This window comes from Pleurodeles waltl, chromosome 5, assembly GCF_031143425.1.
Source record: "Pleurodeles waltl isolate 20211129_DDA chromosome 5, aPleWal1.hap1.20221129, whole genome shotgun sequence".
NCBI classification, from domain to species: domain Eukaryota; kingdom Metazoa; phylum Chordata; class Amphibia; order Caudata; family Salamandridae; genus Pleurodeles; species Pleurodeles waltl.
Genome location: NC_090444.1, coordinates 982,942,769 through 982,961,436, shown reverse-complemented (window position 1 = coordinate 982,961,436; position 18,668 = coordinate 982,942,769). Strand labels below are relative to the sequence as shown.

Genomic DNA, 18,668 nt, shown 5'->3' with positions numbered 1-18,668 from the left:
TGTGCATTTATTGTGCTGAGAAGTTTGATACCAAACTTCCCAGTTTTCAGTGTAGCCATTATGGTGCTGTGGAGTTCGTGCTTGACAAACTCCCAGACCATATACTCTTATGGCTACCCTGCACTTACAATGTCTAAGGTTTTGTTTAGACACTGTAGGGGTACCATGCTCATGCACTGGTACCCTCACCTATGGTATAGTGCACCCTGCCTTAGGGCTGTAAGGCCTGCTAGAGGGGTGTCTTACCTATACTGCATAGGCAGTGAGAGGCTGGCATGGCACCCTGAGGGGAGTGCCATGTCGACTTACTCGTTTTGTCCTCACTAGCACACACAAGCTGGCAAGCAGGGTGTCTGTGCTGAGTGAGAGGTCTCCAGGGTGGCATAAGACATGCTGCAGCCCTTAGAGACCTTCCTTGGCATCAGGGCCCTTGGTACTAGAAGTACCAGTTACAAGGGACTTATCTGGATGCCAGGGTCTGCCAATTGTGGATACAAAAGTACAGGTTAGGGAAAGAACACTGGTGCTGGGGCCTGGTTAGCAGGCCTCAGCACACTTTCAATTGTAAACATAGCATCAGCAAAGGCAAAAAGTCAGGGGGCAACCATGCCAAGGAGGCATTTCCTTACAGCATGATCATGGGGCTCCCAGAAAAACTCAAAATGAGATGGGATGTCCTCTTGCCATGTCTGCTTTTTGCTTACAGAGAGGTGCCACAGAAGGGAGTAGGATTCTCACCCTTTGAACTTCTGTTTGGTCACCCTGTAAGGGGACCACTTGCTCTTGTTAAAGAAGGCTGGGAGAGACCTCTTCATGAGTCTAAACAAGACATAGTGGACTATGTACTTGGCCTTCGCTCTAGAATGGCAGAGTACATGGAAAAGGCAACCAAAAACCTTGAGGCCAGCCAACAGCTCCAGAAGTTTTGGTATGACCAAAAGGCTGCACTGGTTGAGTTCCAACCAGGGCAGAAAGTCTGGGTTCTGGAGCCTGTGGCTCCCAGGGCACTCCAGGACAAATGGAGTGGCCCTTACCCAGTGCTAGAAAGGAAGAGTCAGGTCACCTACCTGGTGGACCTGGGCACAAGCAGGAGCCCCAAGAGGGTGATCCATGTGAACCGCCTTAAGCTCTTCCATGACAGGGCTGATGTAAATCTGTTGATGGTAACAGATGAGGATCAGGAGGCAGAGAGTGAACCTCTCCCTGATCTTCTGTCATCAGACCCAAAAGATGGCTCAGTGGATGGAGTGATCTACTCAGACACCCTCTCTGGCCAACAGCAAGCTGATTGTAGGAGAGTCCTACAACAGTTTCCTGAACTCTTCTCCTTAACCCCTGGTCAGACACACCTGTGTACCCATGATGTGGACACAGGAGACAGCATGCCTGTCAAGAACAACATTTTTAGACAGTCTGACCATGTTAAGGAAAGCATTAAGGTGGAAGTCCACAAGATGCTGGAATTGGGAGTAATTGAGCGCTCTGACAGCCCCTGGGCTAGCCCAGTGGTCTTAGTCCCCAAACCTCACACCAAAGATGGAAAGAAAGAGATGAGGTTTTGTGTGGACTACAGAGGGCTCAATTCTGTCACCAAGACAGATGCTCATCCAATTCCTAGAGCTGATGAGCTCATAGATAAATTAGGTGCTGCCAAATTCTTAAGTACCTTTGACTTGACAGCAGGGTACTGGCAAATAAAAATGGCACCTGGAGCAAAAGAGAAAACAGCATTCTCCACACCTGATGGGCATTATCAGTTTACTGTTATGCCCTTTGGTTTAAAGAATGCCCCTGCCACCTTCCAAAGGTTGGTGAATCAAGTCCTTGCTGGCTTGGAGGCCTTTAGCACAGCTTATCTTGATGATATTGCTGTCTTTAGCTCCACCTGGCAGGATCACCTGGTCCACCTGAAGAAGGTTTTGAAGGCTCTGCAATCTGCAGGCCTCTCTATCAAGGCATCCAAATGCCAGATAGGGCAGGGAACTGTGGTTTACTTGGGACACCTTGTAGGTGGAGGCCAAGTTCAGCCACTCCAACCCAAGATCCAGACTATTCTGGACTGGGTAGCTCCAAAAACCCAGACTCAAGTCAGGGCATTCCTTGGCTTGACTGGGTATTACAGGAGGTTTGTGAAGGGATATGGATCAATTGTGACAGCCCTCACTGAACTCACCTCCAAGAAAATGCCCAAGAAAGTGAACTGGACTGTGGAATGCCAACAGGCCTTTGACACCCTGAAACAAGCAATGTGCTCAGCACCAGTTCTAAAAGCTCCAGATTATTCTAAGCAGTTCATTGTGCAGACAGATGCCTCTGAACATGGGATAGGGGCAGTTTTGTCCCAAACAAATGATGATGGCCTTGACCAGCCTGTTGCTTTCATTAGCAGGAGGTTACTCCCCAGGGAGCAGCGTTGGAGTGCCATTGAGAGGGAGGCCTTTGCTGTGGTTTGGTCCCTGAAGAAGCTGAGACCATACCTCTTTGGGACTCACTTCCTAGTTCAAACTGACCACAGACCTCTCAAATGGCTGATGCAAATGAAAGGTGAAAATCCTAAACTGTTGAGGTGGTCCATCTCCCTACAGGGAATGGACTTTATAGTGGAACACAGACCTGGGGCTGCCCATGCCAATGCAGATGGCCTTTCCAGGTTCTTCCACTTAGAAAATGAAGACTCTCTTGGGAAAGGTTAGTCTCATCCTCTTTCGTTTGGGGGGGGGGGGGGGGGGGGGGGTTGTGTAAGGAAATGCCTCCTTGGCATGGTTGCCCCCTGACTTTTTGCCTTTGCTGATGCTATGTTTACAATTGAAAGTGTGCTGAGGCCTGCTAACCAGGCCCCAGCACCAGTGTTTTTTCCCTAACCTGTACTTTTGTATCCACAATTGGCAGACCCTGGCATCCAGATAAGTCCCTTGTAACTGGTACTTCTAGTACCAAGGGCCCTGATGCCAAGGAAGGTCTCTAAGGGCTGCAGCATGTCTTATGCCACCCTGGAGACCTCTCACCCAGCACAGACACACTGCTTGCCAGCTTGTGTGTGCTAGTGAGAACAAAACGAGTAAGTCGACATGGCACTCCCCTCAGGGTGCCATGCCAGCCTCTCACTGCCTATGCAAGTATAGGTCAGTCACCCCTCTAGCAGGCCTTACAGCCCTAAGGCAGGGTGCACTATACCATAGGTGAGGGTACCAGTGCATGAGCATGGTACCCCTACAGTGTCTAAACAAAACCTTAGACATTGTAAGTGCAGGGTAGCCATAAGAGTATATGGTCTGGGAGTCTGTCAAACACGAACTCCACAGCACCATAATGGCTACACTGAAAACTGGGAAGTTTGGTATCAAACTTCTCAGCACAATAAATGCACACTGATGCCAGTGTACATTTTATTGCAAAATACACCCCAGAGGGCACCTTAGAGGTGCCCCCTGAAACTTAACCGACTGTCTGTGTAGGCTGACTAGTTCCAGCAGCCTGCCACACTAGAGACATGTTGCTGGCCCCATGGGGAGAGTGCCTTTGTCACTCGGAGGCCAGTAACAAAGCCTGCACTGGGTGGAGATGCTAACACCTCCCCCAGGCAGGAGCTGTAACACCTGGCGGTGAGCCTCAAAGGCTCACCCCTTTGTCACAGCCCAGCAGGGCACTCCAGCTTAGTGGAGTTGCCCGCCCCCTCCGGCCACGGCCCCCACTTTTGGCGGCAAGGCTGGAGGGAACAAAGAAAGCAACAAGGAGGAGTCACTGGCCAGTCAGGACAGCCCCTAAGGTGTCCTGAGCTGAGGTGACTCTAACTTTTAGAAATCCTCCATCTTGCAGATGGAGGATTCCCCCAATAGGGTTAGGATTGTGACCCCCTCCCCTTGGGAGGAGGCACAAAGAGGGTGTACCCACCCTCAGGGCTAGTAGCCATTGGCTACTAACCCCCCCAGACCTAAACACGCCCTTAAATTTAGTATTTAAGGGCTACCCTGAACCCTAGAAAATCAGATTCCTGCAACAAGAAGGACTGCCCAGCTGAAAACCCCTGCAGAGGAAGACCAGAAGACAACAACTGCCTTGGCTCCAGAAACTCACCGGCCTGTCTCCTGCCTTCCAAAGAACTCTGCTCCAGCGACGCCTTCCAAAGGGACCAGCGACCTCTGAATCCTCTGAGGACTGCCCTGCTTCGACGACGACAAGAAACTCCCGAGGACAGCGGACCTGCTCCAAAAAGACTGCAACTTTGTGTCAAGAAGCAGCTTTAAAGAACTCTGCAACTCCCCGCAAGAAGCGTGAGACTTGCAACACTGCACCCGGCGACCCAGACTCGGCTGGTGGAGAACCAACACCTCAGGGAGGACCCCCGGACTACTCTACGACTGTGAGTACCAAAACCTGTCCCCCCCTGAGCCCCCACAGCGCCGCCTGCAGAGGGAATCCCGAGGCTTCCCCTGACCGCGACTCTCTGAAACCTAAGTCCCGACGCCTGGAAAAGACCCTGCACCCGCAGCCCCCAGGACCTGAAGGACCGGACTTTCACTGCAGAAGTGACCCCCAGGAGTCCCTCTCCCTTGCCCAAGTGGAGGTTTCCCCGAGGAGGCCCCCCCTTGCCTGCCTGCAGCGCTAAAGAGATCCCTTGATCTCTCATAGACTAACATTGAAAACCCGACGCTTGTTTCTACACTGCACCCGGCCGCCCCCGCGCTGCTGAGGGTGAAATTTCTGTGTGGACTTGTGTCCCCCCCGGTGCCCTACAAAACCCCCCTGGTCTGCCCTCCGAAGACGCGGGTACTTACCTGCAAGCAGACCGGAACCGGGGCACCCCCTTCTCTCCATTCTAGCCTATGCGTTTTTGGCACCACTTTGGACTCTGCACCTGACCGGCCCTGAGCTGCTGGTGTGGTAACTTTGGGGTTGCTCTGAACCCCCAACGGTGGGCTACCTTGGACCAAGAACTGAACCCTGTAAGTGTCTTACTTACCTGGTAAAACTAACAAAAACTTACCTCCCCCAGGAACTGTGAAAATTACACTAAGTGTCCACTTTTAAAACAGCTATTTGTGAATAACTTGAAAAGTATACATGCAATTGAAATGATTCAAAGTTCCTAATGTACTTACCTGCAATACCTTTCAAACAAGATATTACATGTTAAATTTGAACCTGTGGTTCTTAAAATAAACTAAGAAAATATATTTTTCTATAACAAAACCTATTGGCTGGATTTGTCTCTGAGTGTGTGTACCTCATTTATTGTCTATGTGTATGTACAACAAATGCTTAACACTACTCCTTGGATAAGCCTACTGCTCGACCACACTACCACAAAATAGAGCATTAGTATTATCTATTTTTACCACTATTTTACCTCTAAGGGGAACCCTTGGACTCTGTGCATGCTATTCCTTACTTTGAAATAGCACATACAGAGCCAACTTCCTACAACACCATGCTTCGGATTTCCGATCTCTTTAGAATCAGACAGGTGAACGGACTTCAGTAATGAGGTGATTGAACTATTGTGTGCAGCATTGAGCAGAAGTTGCATTGTAGTTACCGCCCTGAAGCCTCAGGACTAGTGGGGCAGATGAATGGTACCCTTGAAGTCAAGAATTGAAAAAAGGCATTGCCTTTGGTGTATGTGAAATACACCTGACAAGAAAACAGGACTGTCGCCTCATGAGATTCTCATGGGCAGAGCAATGAGGTTGCCAGCAGTTCCAGCCAATGCACTTGTCAACATAACAGATGATATGGTGTTGGATTACTGCAAGGGTCTGGCTGATGTGGTTCGATCTTTCTCTCAGTAGGTGGAGGCCACCACACTGCCGCCAATCCACGATCCAGGGCACAACCTGAGGGCTGGTGACTGGGTTGTTGTCCGCGAGCACGTGCGCAAGAGGTGTTTGGAGCCTCGTTGGAGGGGACCATACCAAGAGATCTTAACGACTACGACACCTGTGAAGTGTGCAGGGATTCCGAACTGGATTCACACAAGTCACACGAAGAAAGTGGCCTGTCCACTGGATCATGAAGAAGTGTTGTTGAGAGTACCAACAACTGTGAGACAAATTACAGCTCCGGACTCGGTAAAGAAGCAAGGAGGAAATGAAGCTGAAACTGAACTCGTTGGGGACGGTTCCATCACTCCTGTGAGAGATGAGGGATTTGCAACTTCCAGGAGAGTGTTGGGGAACCTATCTCGACTGACTCAGAAGGAGAACCTAGTACAGAGAGGGTTCTCCCAGAAGTAGACGATTCTGAGAGTCAAACAGAGCAAGTGGCACACCAAGAAGGGGAAGGAGTTGAGCTGGGTCAAAGTCAAGGTGATTCGGCTCCTCCTGAGCCTGATGCAGGTCAGTCAAGAGAAAACACCATAGAAAAAGAAAAGGATTCAAATTCGATCCTGAAGAGAATACTGACAGAAGGTTCAAGAAAAGGAGACAAATGGCCTGAATCGCAAGTAGGGAAAAGGAAAGAAGTAGATACTACGAGAAAGGATGAGTTATGTGAAGGAGAGCTGAATGGTGATCAGAAGTTAAAAAGAAAGAGAATAGCAAGTCGAAGATACACAGGTCCTGAATGGGCGTACACAACTACAAACGAATGGCAACAAGAGTTTATGTCTTCTTGTTTTGACAGGGAAGTTCGGAGTCAATAAGTTGCAGTGAACTGAAAGGATTGAGGAACTTAACTGTTGAAACAATCAGAAATATTTTTGAGAAAGAAACTGCTGAAAGTAACCGGAAAATACATTGATAACCTGATTTGACTTTTGAAAACCTAATGTGACAAGCTGCTAACCAATTTTGACAAGGAGAAGAGTTCCTAGTGAAGTGAAACTAAACTGCTGAAAGAAGAGTTGCCTATTTTTGATTTTGCTGCACGTTTCCTAAGTTACTTCTGCTTTCTGATTCTTTACAGATCATGGCTGATTTTGACAAACAGATTAGAGACGCTAGGCGCTGTAAAAATATGAGTATTGGTTTGGCAATTATGTGTGGGAATTTGTTTATAGTGTTGATCGTGGGTATTTCTGCTCTTGATGCGAGAAGAGCCAACCATACTTCTGCTGTCGAGACTACCACACTAACGGCTTTAGAGAGGTTTAAGTTAGTTTAGAAGTATTTGCATGATTATACTAATGCTCAAGGAGAACTTTCTTCTAATGCTTTCTATCGCTTGTTGAGTGAGTATGTTGAGGCGATGGATGCAAGGGATTGTCTTGTTTGTACGCAGATGCCTTCATCAGTCGAGGAAGGAGTCACTTACCATAGTCTTCCACTAACATACGGAATAAGTCTTAGTTTGTTACTAACAAGGTTTTATAACCAGGAGTACATTCAATATGTTTACTCTAATCATGATGTTGTGTTTTAGTTTGTTCCTATTATTAGGTACTTGAGTAGAATAGCTAAAGATAATGACATACTATTGGTTAGAGGATTCTTTGAGCCTACACTAACCTTTGGGACAGCTTACGCTCAAAAAAATAATCTTACATGCTTGCTTACATCATCAGAGAAGATCTTCTTAGATCATACTGATGACAGAAGAAAGGTGCTTAAGGAGAAGTTACAAAAAGGCTTAGAGAAAATGACTTACAAGAATGATTATGCTTACACTGCAATTAAGACACAAGGGAAATTAGCTTTAGATGCATTACACGTAGGGAAGCTTTGTAAATATAGGCCAAAGTCACGCACTGACACTTTATTCGTGGGTACGAGTGAATGTAGGCATTTGTTTTTGTTTCAGAGTAAATGGACCTTTATGTTGAATGGATAGGACTCTGCCATTCCGAGGATTTATTACATTTGTGGACCAAATACTTATTACCGTCTTCCAAGAGGATGGTATGGAACATGTTATTTCGGGATAGTATTCCCAAAGATTTATCAGATAGAGGATTTGAAAAAGTTTCCAAAATTGACTGAATTACATCATAAGAGACTGAGAAGGGAGTCCTTCTGCGGAAGTGGGAGATATATTTGGTGCAGTGATTCCTTCATTGGGAGTCATCCTGAACTCAATCAAAATTCGAAAGTTGTCTACTATTGTGGATAACATGCTGACAAATTTTACAGGGGCAATACTCCTGATAGATACTGAATTGGCTGCAGATAGAGCTATGACTCTTCAAAATAGTCTTGCTTTAGACATTCTTTTAGCGAAAGATGGCAGAGTATATAAAATGAATAACTCTAGGCATTGGTGTTCTAACATACCTAATAATAGTAAACAGATAAGAGACTTACTTACTAATCTGACTAACGCAAGTAGTGATCTGAAGGAGTTGAAGGAACCAGGTGTTTGGGAAAAGGTTGGTAAGGGGTTTGCTTCAGTGGGAAATCGGCTTAGTAGTATTTGGAATGGGGTACTATTGAACATTTTACAGGGAATATTAATTGTGATATGTTGTCTATTAGGAATATGGGGGTTATGTAAACTATGCAAAAGAAATAAATTGAAAAGGTCTCAAAATAATCAGAGGAGGGAAGAAAGAAACAGGGAGAGAATCTATAGGGAAAATTCAAGGAGAAGACAAAATGTCTAAGAGACAGAATGATAAAACTGTGGGTAGGAAATTTGGTGTGATGACACATTTAGTCATCAGAGGAGGGATTGCTGAAGCAGATGCCTTAATAGAAATTAATTAATGAATGTCTATATTTTTTAATTATGAATTTGTAGAAAATAATATAACGTAGAAAAATAATGTGCACGTTTGAAATTGTGACCTCGAAGAATGGCCACTATTGTTCACGAAATGTACTAAATGAATGATTAACACATAAGGAGTATAGAAAAAAGTATTAGATTAATGTAGTAATATGTCATATTAAGGGTTATGAATTATGCTTTAGCTTATTAATTGTAGGCTTTATCTTAGCGAGTGTCTTGGCCTAGTCTTGCCAGGCCTCATGCAGAAGCTGTATTTCTTAGCGGTTAATGAAAAATGCTGACAGAATGGACTAACTGTAAAATGCTCATTGTGTTAATAAAATGCTTAACTGAAGCTTTCTATGGGAACCGACAGACAGGAGATGAAGTCCTACAATTGTATTGTATAATATGTAAAATGTGCTAGATGTACTTTCCCAGGACGCAAACTATGAAGACAATGACTGGAGAAGAAGATGCAACAATTTTGATACCTGACGAGCCGGATGATGAGAACATCGTAAGGCGGACCAATCAACAACGTGTAAAGCGTGAAATATTAGAATTCATAGATTTGGGACAGTAAGACTATTGGGTAGAGTAGTAATGTATGATTAACTGACCAACTGGAAATTAGGGGATGGTTTGGGTGACTGATATAACAACGTGACAGAGCTAAACGACTTCAGGCCTTATTCTGATTTTGTGATGTGATATTGAGAAGAAGAAGAGATTCAAGATTATGTCTTTGGGCTCATACTCTCTGACTGAGAGCCTGATGTGTTGCTGATCGACTGGTGACCTGAGGACGAAGACTGATTCTGTTTGCTGACCTAGGATAGGTAGATATGACAATATGACTGAAATGTATTTTTGTGCCTTTTCTTTCTAGGTACCAACTGCGCTGTCTTAGATAGTTTTCCTTAGATAGACGTTTTCTAAATTCATGTTCTAAATTGTTTTGCATGAAGCCCCACATGCTGATGCTAATCTGGGTTAGATGAGGTTTTCTACTTTACGATTGACAAACTGCAGAGACAAATGTTTGACGGACTATTTTGCTGAACTTTATGGACCATGTTGAAATATTGAAACTGACTTTATTATTGATCTGCACTAATGCTCTAGAATGTATTGTGATACAAGCATTGATTAGTGTGTCTCTGGCGTCTTTTGGCTAATTAATATTGTTCTTATATGTATTTGAAATTGAGTTCGAGTATTATTCCATATGACTTAGTATTGTAACTCAAAGGGAAATAAAATTACTAAACTTTACTAAAGGTGTGGTTATTCATGGCTAAAAAGTCATGTTGTGTGTATTTTACTGACTATTGATTTGACTAATGATTATTGATTGTGTACTGATTTTTGTTTCCTATACTGGAGCTATGCTAAGATTATCTTAAACGGTTCATCAACCTACATGTGTCCCCTTGTATGTTTACTTATTAAGGACCGGCAGGTTAACGTGTGCAAGGTAATGAAGTCCACTTATGGTGCTATTCCTCCCGGGATTCCATTCTATCACACCTGCTGTGCTGGAGCACGTCACATCAGACCCTTGATAGATCAACTTCCAAGGAACTGTATCAGCTCTACTGAAGACTGCTTTTCGGGGATACTCATTCATCACATGTCTTCTAGGGACCTTCTAAACACACATCCGGAACTAAGCCTGGTTCCAGATCAATGCCATTAAACACAGCTAATGAAGTACACCTTCTTTTATACAGCCCAGCCACTGCCCTCATTTAGCAGGCAAAAACTATCTGTCAATCACCATTGAATTTTGCTCATCCTCAACTTTGTTGCACAGTGAACCTGCATGTGTCTGCATCCTATGGTCCAAGCTAGAATAATAGGTCAGTTGTTTGCTTCTACTGGCAACACTAGACCTCTATCTAGCACTCCATCACTTTTTTGTAGAGCAAAGCTTGAGGATGGAGCTCTAAAGGCATCAATAATGTTGCCTAAAGTAGATTTTCTGATGAACTGCAATGTTTATGGGCACCCCCTACTGTGTGATGAGGTTATTGCAGTCTAAATATTACATGGATGACCTCAAACAAGTTGTGATTTTTGTAAGTGGGAATAAATGTTTCTCTACAGACAAGCGCCTTCACTCAGCTTGCCTTTTTAGCCAAACTCACTCTATATTTCTTTTTGATCTACAAACAAAAGCTATTACCATTTTCCATCTCCAAACCTTTTCGAAACTTGCACAAACATGGGATCCTCAAAGTTTATATAAACTACTATACAAGAGTGCAAAACATGCAATTCTCGAAAAAGATCAAAATGGTCAACAAAGGTCAAATGTAGCGCATGACTCTCTATGTTACATCTGTCAAAACAAGGTATGTATCTAGTGCTTACCTTGCGGCTCTCCACCACCATTTGCAGAAAGGTTCGTCCAGAAAATGCTGTGATTCACATGACCACCGCCATTGAATCTCAGGGCAGGATGCAAAGACACCTGTGCTGTGACATCACCTAGAAAATTAAAGTAAATAGATGGAAGCAACACAAAATTGTTTGCAACATGGCAAATAAACAATTGGTGTTCATTTGGGCTAGTAGCATACACATCACACTTAGCAGTATGGGGACGAACAGTGCATTTGAAAGATAATGTGATTGCATCAAAGACTGAAGTAACCCATACATCATATTAATCAACGGCAAGTATTCTTCAGGTACATGTATTTTAACAAACAGAAAGTTCAGAAAATAATTGCCGCTGAGTTAAGTTGTATTTTACTGTGCAGGTAACTATTCTAGCATGTTGTGGCAAAGTACGAAGCAAAACAAAAAGCTGAGAACAATACTTGACCGCCAAGAATGGTGACTTAAATTGTCATGCTTGCCAACAAGAAAATGTAAGTACTGATGATGCTTGCCTATAGAACACCACATATATAAATATGTATCTATACACACACACACACACACACACACACACACACACACACACAAAAACAAAACTGGCATCAAAGACACCCATTACCCGATAGCTAGCACATTTTCAAGAGATGCATTACAGTGACAGGAACCTTCTTATTACATTATAGATCCGGTTTCAAAAAGTGCAAGAGGTGGCAATATGACCGTTCCTTCAGACAAAAAGAAGTCAAAGCTGGGTGGAATATAGAAGAATAACTGAAGGTACATTTGGAGGAAGGTTGAACGACTGCTCTGGAGCCTCATGATTATTCTACCTGACTTGTACATAGGATTTTATATTAGAGCAGTAAAGGATAGGGGTTTTTCTTATGAGATGTGGTGAAGGTGTTTGTCTATCTCCCCCTGCCCTTTTCTTTCTATTCTACTTTGGTGATGGAGCTACACTGCAGGTAAAGAAAATGTAAAAAATCATGTTTTTATGTTGTGTTATACAAGGCCTGACTCTGTATTTTGAATCCACATGGGCATCTAAATGTAATGGTGAGCAGATTTAGCTGTTTTGCCCTAGGGTGACTAGCAGTAATTGTTTTTCTAACAGTATGATACAATGCTTTGAGATTTGTATACTCTTATTGTGTCGACACTCCACCCCCCAATGGAGATGTATAATATATTTATCACGTACTGGCAGTCGCCACTAGGTAGTTATAGCTAGGACCTAGTTTCTATAGAGAAGCATTTTGTACTTGCCTATATCTTTGGCGTCTGTTGACAAATGTTCACAAATGTTTTAAAAAAAATACAATGCTCACATCCACTGCTGTCTGGTAAGTTTCAGGGTGATCTGTCAAGCGGGGAGAGAAAAAAGGGGGGCAAAACGCGTTTTCTCCATGTTCCATAGGGATTTTGAACATGCATAGCAGCCGAAACACTGGAGGTTTTATACCAAATTTGGCAGAAAGCTAGCTCTTGTCCAAATGGCCGCAACCTGAGAGAAAAGTTGTGGCTGCCATTTTGTTTCTCATATTGCCTGGGGGGGGTGGGAAAAAAACAGTGTAAAAACATAGAAGGGGTACAGACACAGGTATCCTGATCCCATAGGACACATGGAGGGGTCTGACCCTTCTTGGGCAAAAAACTGCCCTTATTTATTTTATTTTTTTACCTTTTGTCCTTATTTTTTACTTTTTTTTCCCTTGGACTCAACTAAAGCAGAGTCCCAAGATGGCTGCTAAAACTTTCTTGTTGAAGTGTTGGCAGCCAATCAGATCTAAGCACAAGATCGAAAGGATTTGCGGAGCCTTTGCGGGCCTATATATGCAAGTTCGTTTTTTCTGGAATATTCTGAAGAAACTAGAACTCGTGCCGGACAGCAACTGTGGGCAAAGAGTTATAGTTTCCTAACCGGAGTATAACTACTGAATTTCTATGGTTTTGTGTGGGTAAAATGTCAACCTAACTATAATGTCCCTGCAACCTTTGTTTTTTTTCCACTGAATATATACTCTTTTTTTTATTATTGGTATCGCTGATAATTTTAATGTCATTTGAGATGTCATCAGTGATGTAAATTACACCACAGAACATGGCGCTCTGCGAACTATAATTGGTGATTTTCTGTGGTATTTTTTATTCAAAATGTTAATGTTACTAACATAACGTTACTTTAAAGTTAGGGTTTTTGTTTACAGTGAACTTCATTTATTTTATTTTCATTGTTTTCATTTTTTTTTTAAATGTAAAGTAATATATTACCATGCTGTGGGAGGGATGGGCAGGAATATGGTATTGGAGGTTTGGTTAGTTTTCGGATCTTGACCTTTTATTTGACAAAAAGAAAACAAAAACAGGGCAACACGGTATATGCCAGTCTGATTCACACTGGGAAGAATCTCAAGTCTTTGCTACATTCCCTTTTTAATTCTTGACTAGCGTGGTGAGGTTTTCACCTTTCTTGCAGGATCACCCACTGGATGTCGCCATCAGTACTCTCAAACCAATGGGTGCATACAACACGGTAAGTATTGTGTTTCTTACTTAGTTAGTATCACCGTGACCACAACACAGGTGTTTCCCCGTGGGGTAGGTTTTCTTCCCTCTTTGGTAGTGGTTAAGTAAAAAATTAGTGCTCGGGATAGGCGATTGTGAACAGAAAAGGAGCAACATGCAAACAGTGGAAAAAAACAAGGGTGGAGTGGTACACTAAATAAAGTAAGAATAAAACATCAACAAAAACCATCTACTCCTCACCTCCATCCCTTGTGAAAGCCAGCTGTAGCCCCTCCCACCCTCACCGCACTAACTACAACTCTCCAGAGTTGTGGCAGGCTATTGAACTCCAATTGTCGGCATACATCAGGACTCGCACCATGTCTCTGTAACCTCCTCAACTTCCTTGTCGGTTCGAGCTTCCTCGTCCTTGCAGTGATCCAAGTTGATCTTTCTCTCTTCCCCCTTGTTGGCTCCAGGTGCTTCTTTTCTCCCATCGGTCCAGGTTGGGCTCCTCCTCGCTCCCATGGTGTTTTGTCTCTGAATCCCTGTCAGTGCGTTGCTTCTCCCGTTATGATCCTGAGGGTGGGGCACCCTGACCGGCCAGTCGGACCCTCTTTTCAAGTGAGTAGCTTGGCCCTGTTTCTCCTGAAGGACAAGTCCATTGTTACAGTTGGTGGCGTCACTCTAGCCTGCTTCCTTGTTTTTAAATGTATTGTCCTTTTCTTTTAAGTACCCTTGATTGGGGGACGCGTTGGATTGGAGAGGGAGGATTGCGGCAGGACTACGAGGTAAGGAGAGGGCACGGCAGGAGGTCCCTTCACACTTATGTAAAGCAATCCCTCCACACATGGCCTTAGGCCGTGCGCAGCAGGGCGGTGGACACAGGGCCTGGACTGCTGCCAGACCCTGCAGCAACCCCCCCCTTCCACAGGCAGCCAATCCCACACTCCACACAGGCTTTGGCCATTCATGGCAGGGGATTGGCTGCAGGACCTGTGACCTACCCACCTGGATGCAGCCGATTCTACCACCCCACAGCTGCCAACTCCACACTGCACACAGCCCTTGGTCATGCTTACCATGGGGTTAGCCTCAGGACCTGTCTTGTTCCAACAGGCAGCCAGACCCGTGCTGCGCACACCTTTTAGCTGTGTACAGTTTTTGCTCGGTGACGGCTTGGCCTGCCGCCAGACACTGGTTAAAACCCCAGCAGGCTGTCCACACCACGCACAGACTTTGGCATGTGCAGCTTAGGGTAGGTAAGCCTTCTGCATCCCCTGAGGCCAAAACATATTGAGGGGGGGGGCTGCATCCCCCCTTATCAACCCTTATTTGGACCTGGAGTTCTCCTACCCCAGGGCCAGTTCCAATAAAAAAGGGGAGGGGGATCATATGGCCCCCCTTCCCAGGTAATGATAGGTCCCAAGTACATTTTTTTTTAAAAAGGAAGCCCTCCCCCCCCCCCCCCCGGAGTCTTCTCAGGCCCAAAAAATAAATAAGCATTAGCAATGCAACAGGTTCTGCATTTGTTAGAGTTCGAGCTATTGGCATTGTAAATGACAATGTCTTTAACCTATGTGTTTTGGTTTGGAGTGTAGAGGATGTATGCCAGGTGCCACAGCAACCCTCCCAGGCCTGTCGCTGCAGGAGAGGGGACACAACTAGGCTACCATCTTGGGAGTGTTTTGCCTCATTCCTACGGCTGCCTGTAATATTATACACAGGAGTCCAGAGAGTGATGGGGAGGCGCTCAGCGACTGTGGGGGATATTCGTGGTGGGGCCTCTTCAAACAGGAAGCAGTGCTATTTGAGCGCTGTTTTAGACTGCGCTTCCAAAAGTTGAATCTGCAAGGTCGCAGTAGCTGTGAGGAGATTGTCATCAAAGCCATGACACCAGTGAATTCTGAGAGGAGGAAGTGAAGGAGTTTGCTCCACTTTTGTGCCCTATGATATGCTGCTCCTCTCACTGTGGCACCCTTGGCTTAGCTTGTTTGCGCTACAGGGTTAGGAAAATGGCTGCCTCTACTAACTGAACTTTATTTGAAGAGGCCCAATTTACATCCAAAGGAAATATGTTTTTAGCTATCAAGTTTGAGGCAGTGAAGTGCTTAGGTCTGAAGGCACGACTCCTTTTCCACTATTTTGGAGACAACACCTTTCGTCATCATCTTTTTGACTAGAACTAACCTAGGAGCTTGGTTGGCGACGCTATTGAGGTTATCACGAGCACGTGCTACCGCCTAATGTTAAGCTCTACTCAAGTCAGTTGGTTAATGCACCCACTGCAGAGATCTTGGCAGAGCGAGAATGTCACAGATTACAATCCTGACATAGCTTTTTCACTTCTTCATCTCTGCAAGGTTGATGCAAATGAATTAAAGTGATTTTGTTAAGAATGACACCTGCTTTGCAGCACTATGAAATTGCAGAACCCCTATTACTAAGCGGTATATAAGAAAAAAAAACATATTCCCAGACTGCCCCAACATGAACCAGAAAGGGAGAGGATGTGGTTTAAAGGCCAAAGCTGCCAACTTTGGAGGTGGGGAACACAGTTCGAGTCTCGGCACTGGCTCAACATCCTGTGATTCTGGGCAAGTCACTTAATCTCCACTTGCTACCAAAAATTAATATGTTCTTGTGTAATGTAACCGGTGCCTATGTAATGAGCTGTAATACCTTTGTATTGAGTTTGCGCTATATAAAACTGCACAAAAAAAAGACCCCGCAGACTGCAAAGAAAGAGCAAGTTGCCCGAAAACAAGGAAGAGGAAGAAAAATAAGGCCACGCAGTGGAAATCGGCAAGGGACAGGAGAAAAGTAGTGCGCCTCACTAAGCTACAATGCCCATCGTGCAATAATCCATGTAAAAGAATCAGTCTCTAAGACGGTAACAAATCAGCCTCAAGGAGGGACAAAGCTAAAGCATTTACCAACAACATCAAGGAATTTTTGGAAGGCAGGCTCAGGAAACAATGAAAGTGATGGGTGTGTGATGGGCATGGTTAAAGCCCACAGAATAGGATTACAACATGTCAAGAAGAGGAGGGCTTGTGTGCTGCTATGCTCAACCTAAAAAGGCAAGGGGGCTACGTGGTTCCTCTCAGTGTGAATCAATATGCCCATAGGACCCAATCCCCTGGGGCCAAATAGCATAAAAAGGGGAAGATGGTCGCACAGCCTCCCTCCTTGAGCCTTCTAAGGTCCCGTGGACCCTATCCCCTGGAGCCCAATGCACTTACAAAGGGGAGGTGGACAGCAAGACCACTCTCCGAGCCTTCTCAGGTTCCAGGGTACCCCAACCCTCTGGGCCATCTATTGTAGGTTTTTCTTTAATGCCATGCACCCCCCAACCCCTCCCTATTTTGACCCCGAGGACCCCATCCCCTGGGGCCCAATGCGCTTAAGAAGGGCAAAGGGGCAGCATGGCCCCTCTCCTCTAGCCTCATTAGCCCCAGAGGGACCAGATTTAAAAAAGGGGAGGGAGACGAAAAACAAGTCTGTTCCCAGCCGGCGGGGGCATTTTTAAAGCTCCTGCCCTCTTGGAGCATATTTTGGTTTTGCTCTAGTTTGGCAGGAGATTAGAAAAATGCTCCTGCCAGGCAAGAGCAAACACAGGCTTCCCTGCCTGTGCAGGCAGGGAAACCACTGTGTCCCCGGGGTGGGCTCCCTGGGACACAGCAAGTGTTCAGGCCCTGGGTGAACCCATAAAGGCTCAGGGAAGGGGGGCACATGGCCCCCGCTCCGTTCTAATGTGAATGATGGCCCTGGGGTCCCTAGAACATTCTTAGTGTTTGGTGAGGGACCTATGTGGCCCCTCTGCCTTAGTCAATACATTAGTCTCTGCAGGATCACAGCAAAATCCACAGACTCTTTAAAAAGTTGGGCCCCGGCAGGAGGGTGTCTGAGTACCCCCCCGCCATGGGGCCTAAGGGTAGCAGGGTATCTCTATCCTGGCCCCTTATATCTTTCTTTTTTAAACAAGTTTAGGACAGGCGACTTATTCCCCCCGGAGTCCTGAAATTCTCATGTTGCTGGCAGCCAATTATAGAGCGCACTCCGGCGCAAGTCAGACACCAGCAGGAGTGAGACGGCCCCAGGGGGAATTAAAGCTCCCTGGGCCCACCAGAACAGTCTATTTTGAAATTGGCACGCCCGCAAGACTCTTGAGAGCCTCTTGCGGACCCAACCATGCAGATATACAATTATTTACAACAAATTACATAAAGCACAAAAAGCGTATAAAGATCTAAGCTTCCGACAAAATCTGGTGGTGTTCCATTCAGCAGTTTTTGCTGTAGCCCTACCTAAAAAAAAGTCCTTGGAATATGCATGAGAATTTTGTATTTTGGGACTCCTCCCCTCCCCCCACCCTCTTTCTACTTGGCTCATGATTGAAAGATCACCCCGAAACTTCCCATGCACACTAGTCAAACTAGTGAAAAGCTTTGCAGAGATTCGTAAAACAGGACCACAGTGATTAGCAACAAAAAAAAAAAAAAAAGCGATTTCCTATAGAAATGCTGACATAACTTTAATTACCCGGTGGCAGCCGCCAGTGGAATGGATATATTTATATAAAACTAATGCTTAAAAAACAAATGAATCAATTTATTTCAACAGTTATAGTTCAGTGAGCTAACATGCACTCCTACTATGCCCTGCTTATGACCTCAAAAATTACATCACTCATGACATGTTAAATGACACTGATGACATCATTCATGACATCTTCTAATGAATCTAACAGTATTTCTGCTTTTCATAATGAAAGGTATCAGAGTGCTACACCTAGACCCAATTTTCTACAACTTCTGTAGTGCCAATGGGCTTAATCTTTTACAACATGCAGGACAAAGTAAATCCGTGAAAGCATCCACATTTAGTAGAGATTATGCTTTTTTTCTGGTGTTGAGGTGCATAAGAAACAAGGTCTTCATAGACAATAATTCAATCAGCAATTTAATAAATACTATTCAAACAGTGTTTGATCATTAGTAATTACGTTGATGAGATTTACCTGTTAATTACCTAATCTGACAGCTTCACATCTATGCTTTAGCCACTGATCAGGTAGCTTTTTAAAAAACCTAATATTTCTTGAAACAAGCAAAATTACATTCATC

At 44.7% G+C, this 18,668-nt stretch overlaps 1 protein-coding gene across 1 annotated transcript in view; it reads right to left on the bottom strand.

Annotated features, from left to right (window-relative positions):
- SOD2 (superoxide dismutase 2) overlaps positions 1–18,668 on the bottom strand; it is a 232,654-nt gene that overhangs the window by 135,640 nt on the left and 78,346 nt on the right. The window contains exon 3 of the mRNA XM_069235142.1: positions 11,023–11,139. Within this exon, the coding sequence (XP_069091243.1) occupies positions 11,023–11,139 (117 nt within the window). The remainder of the gene's footprint in view (positions 1–11,022; positions 11,140–18,668) is intronic.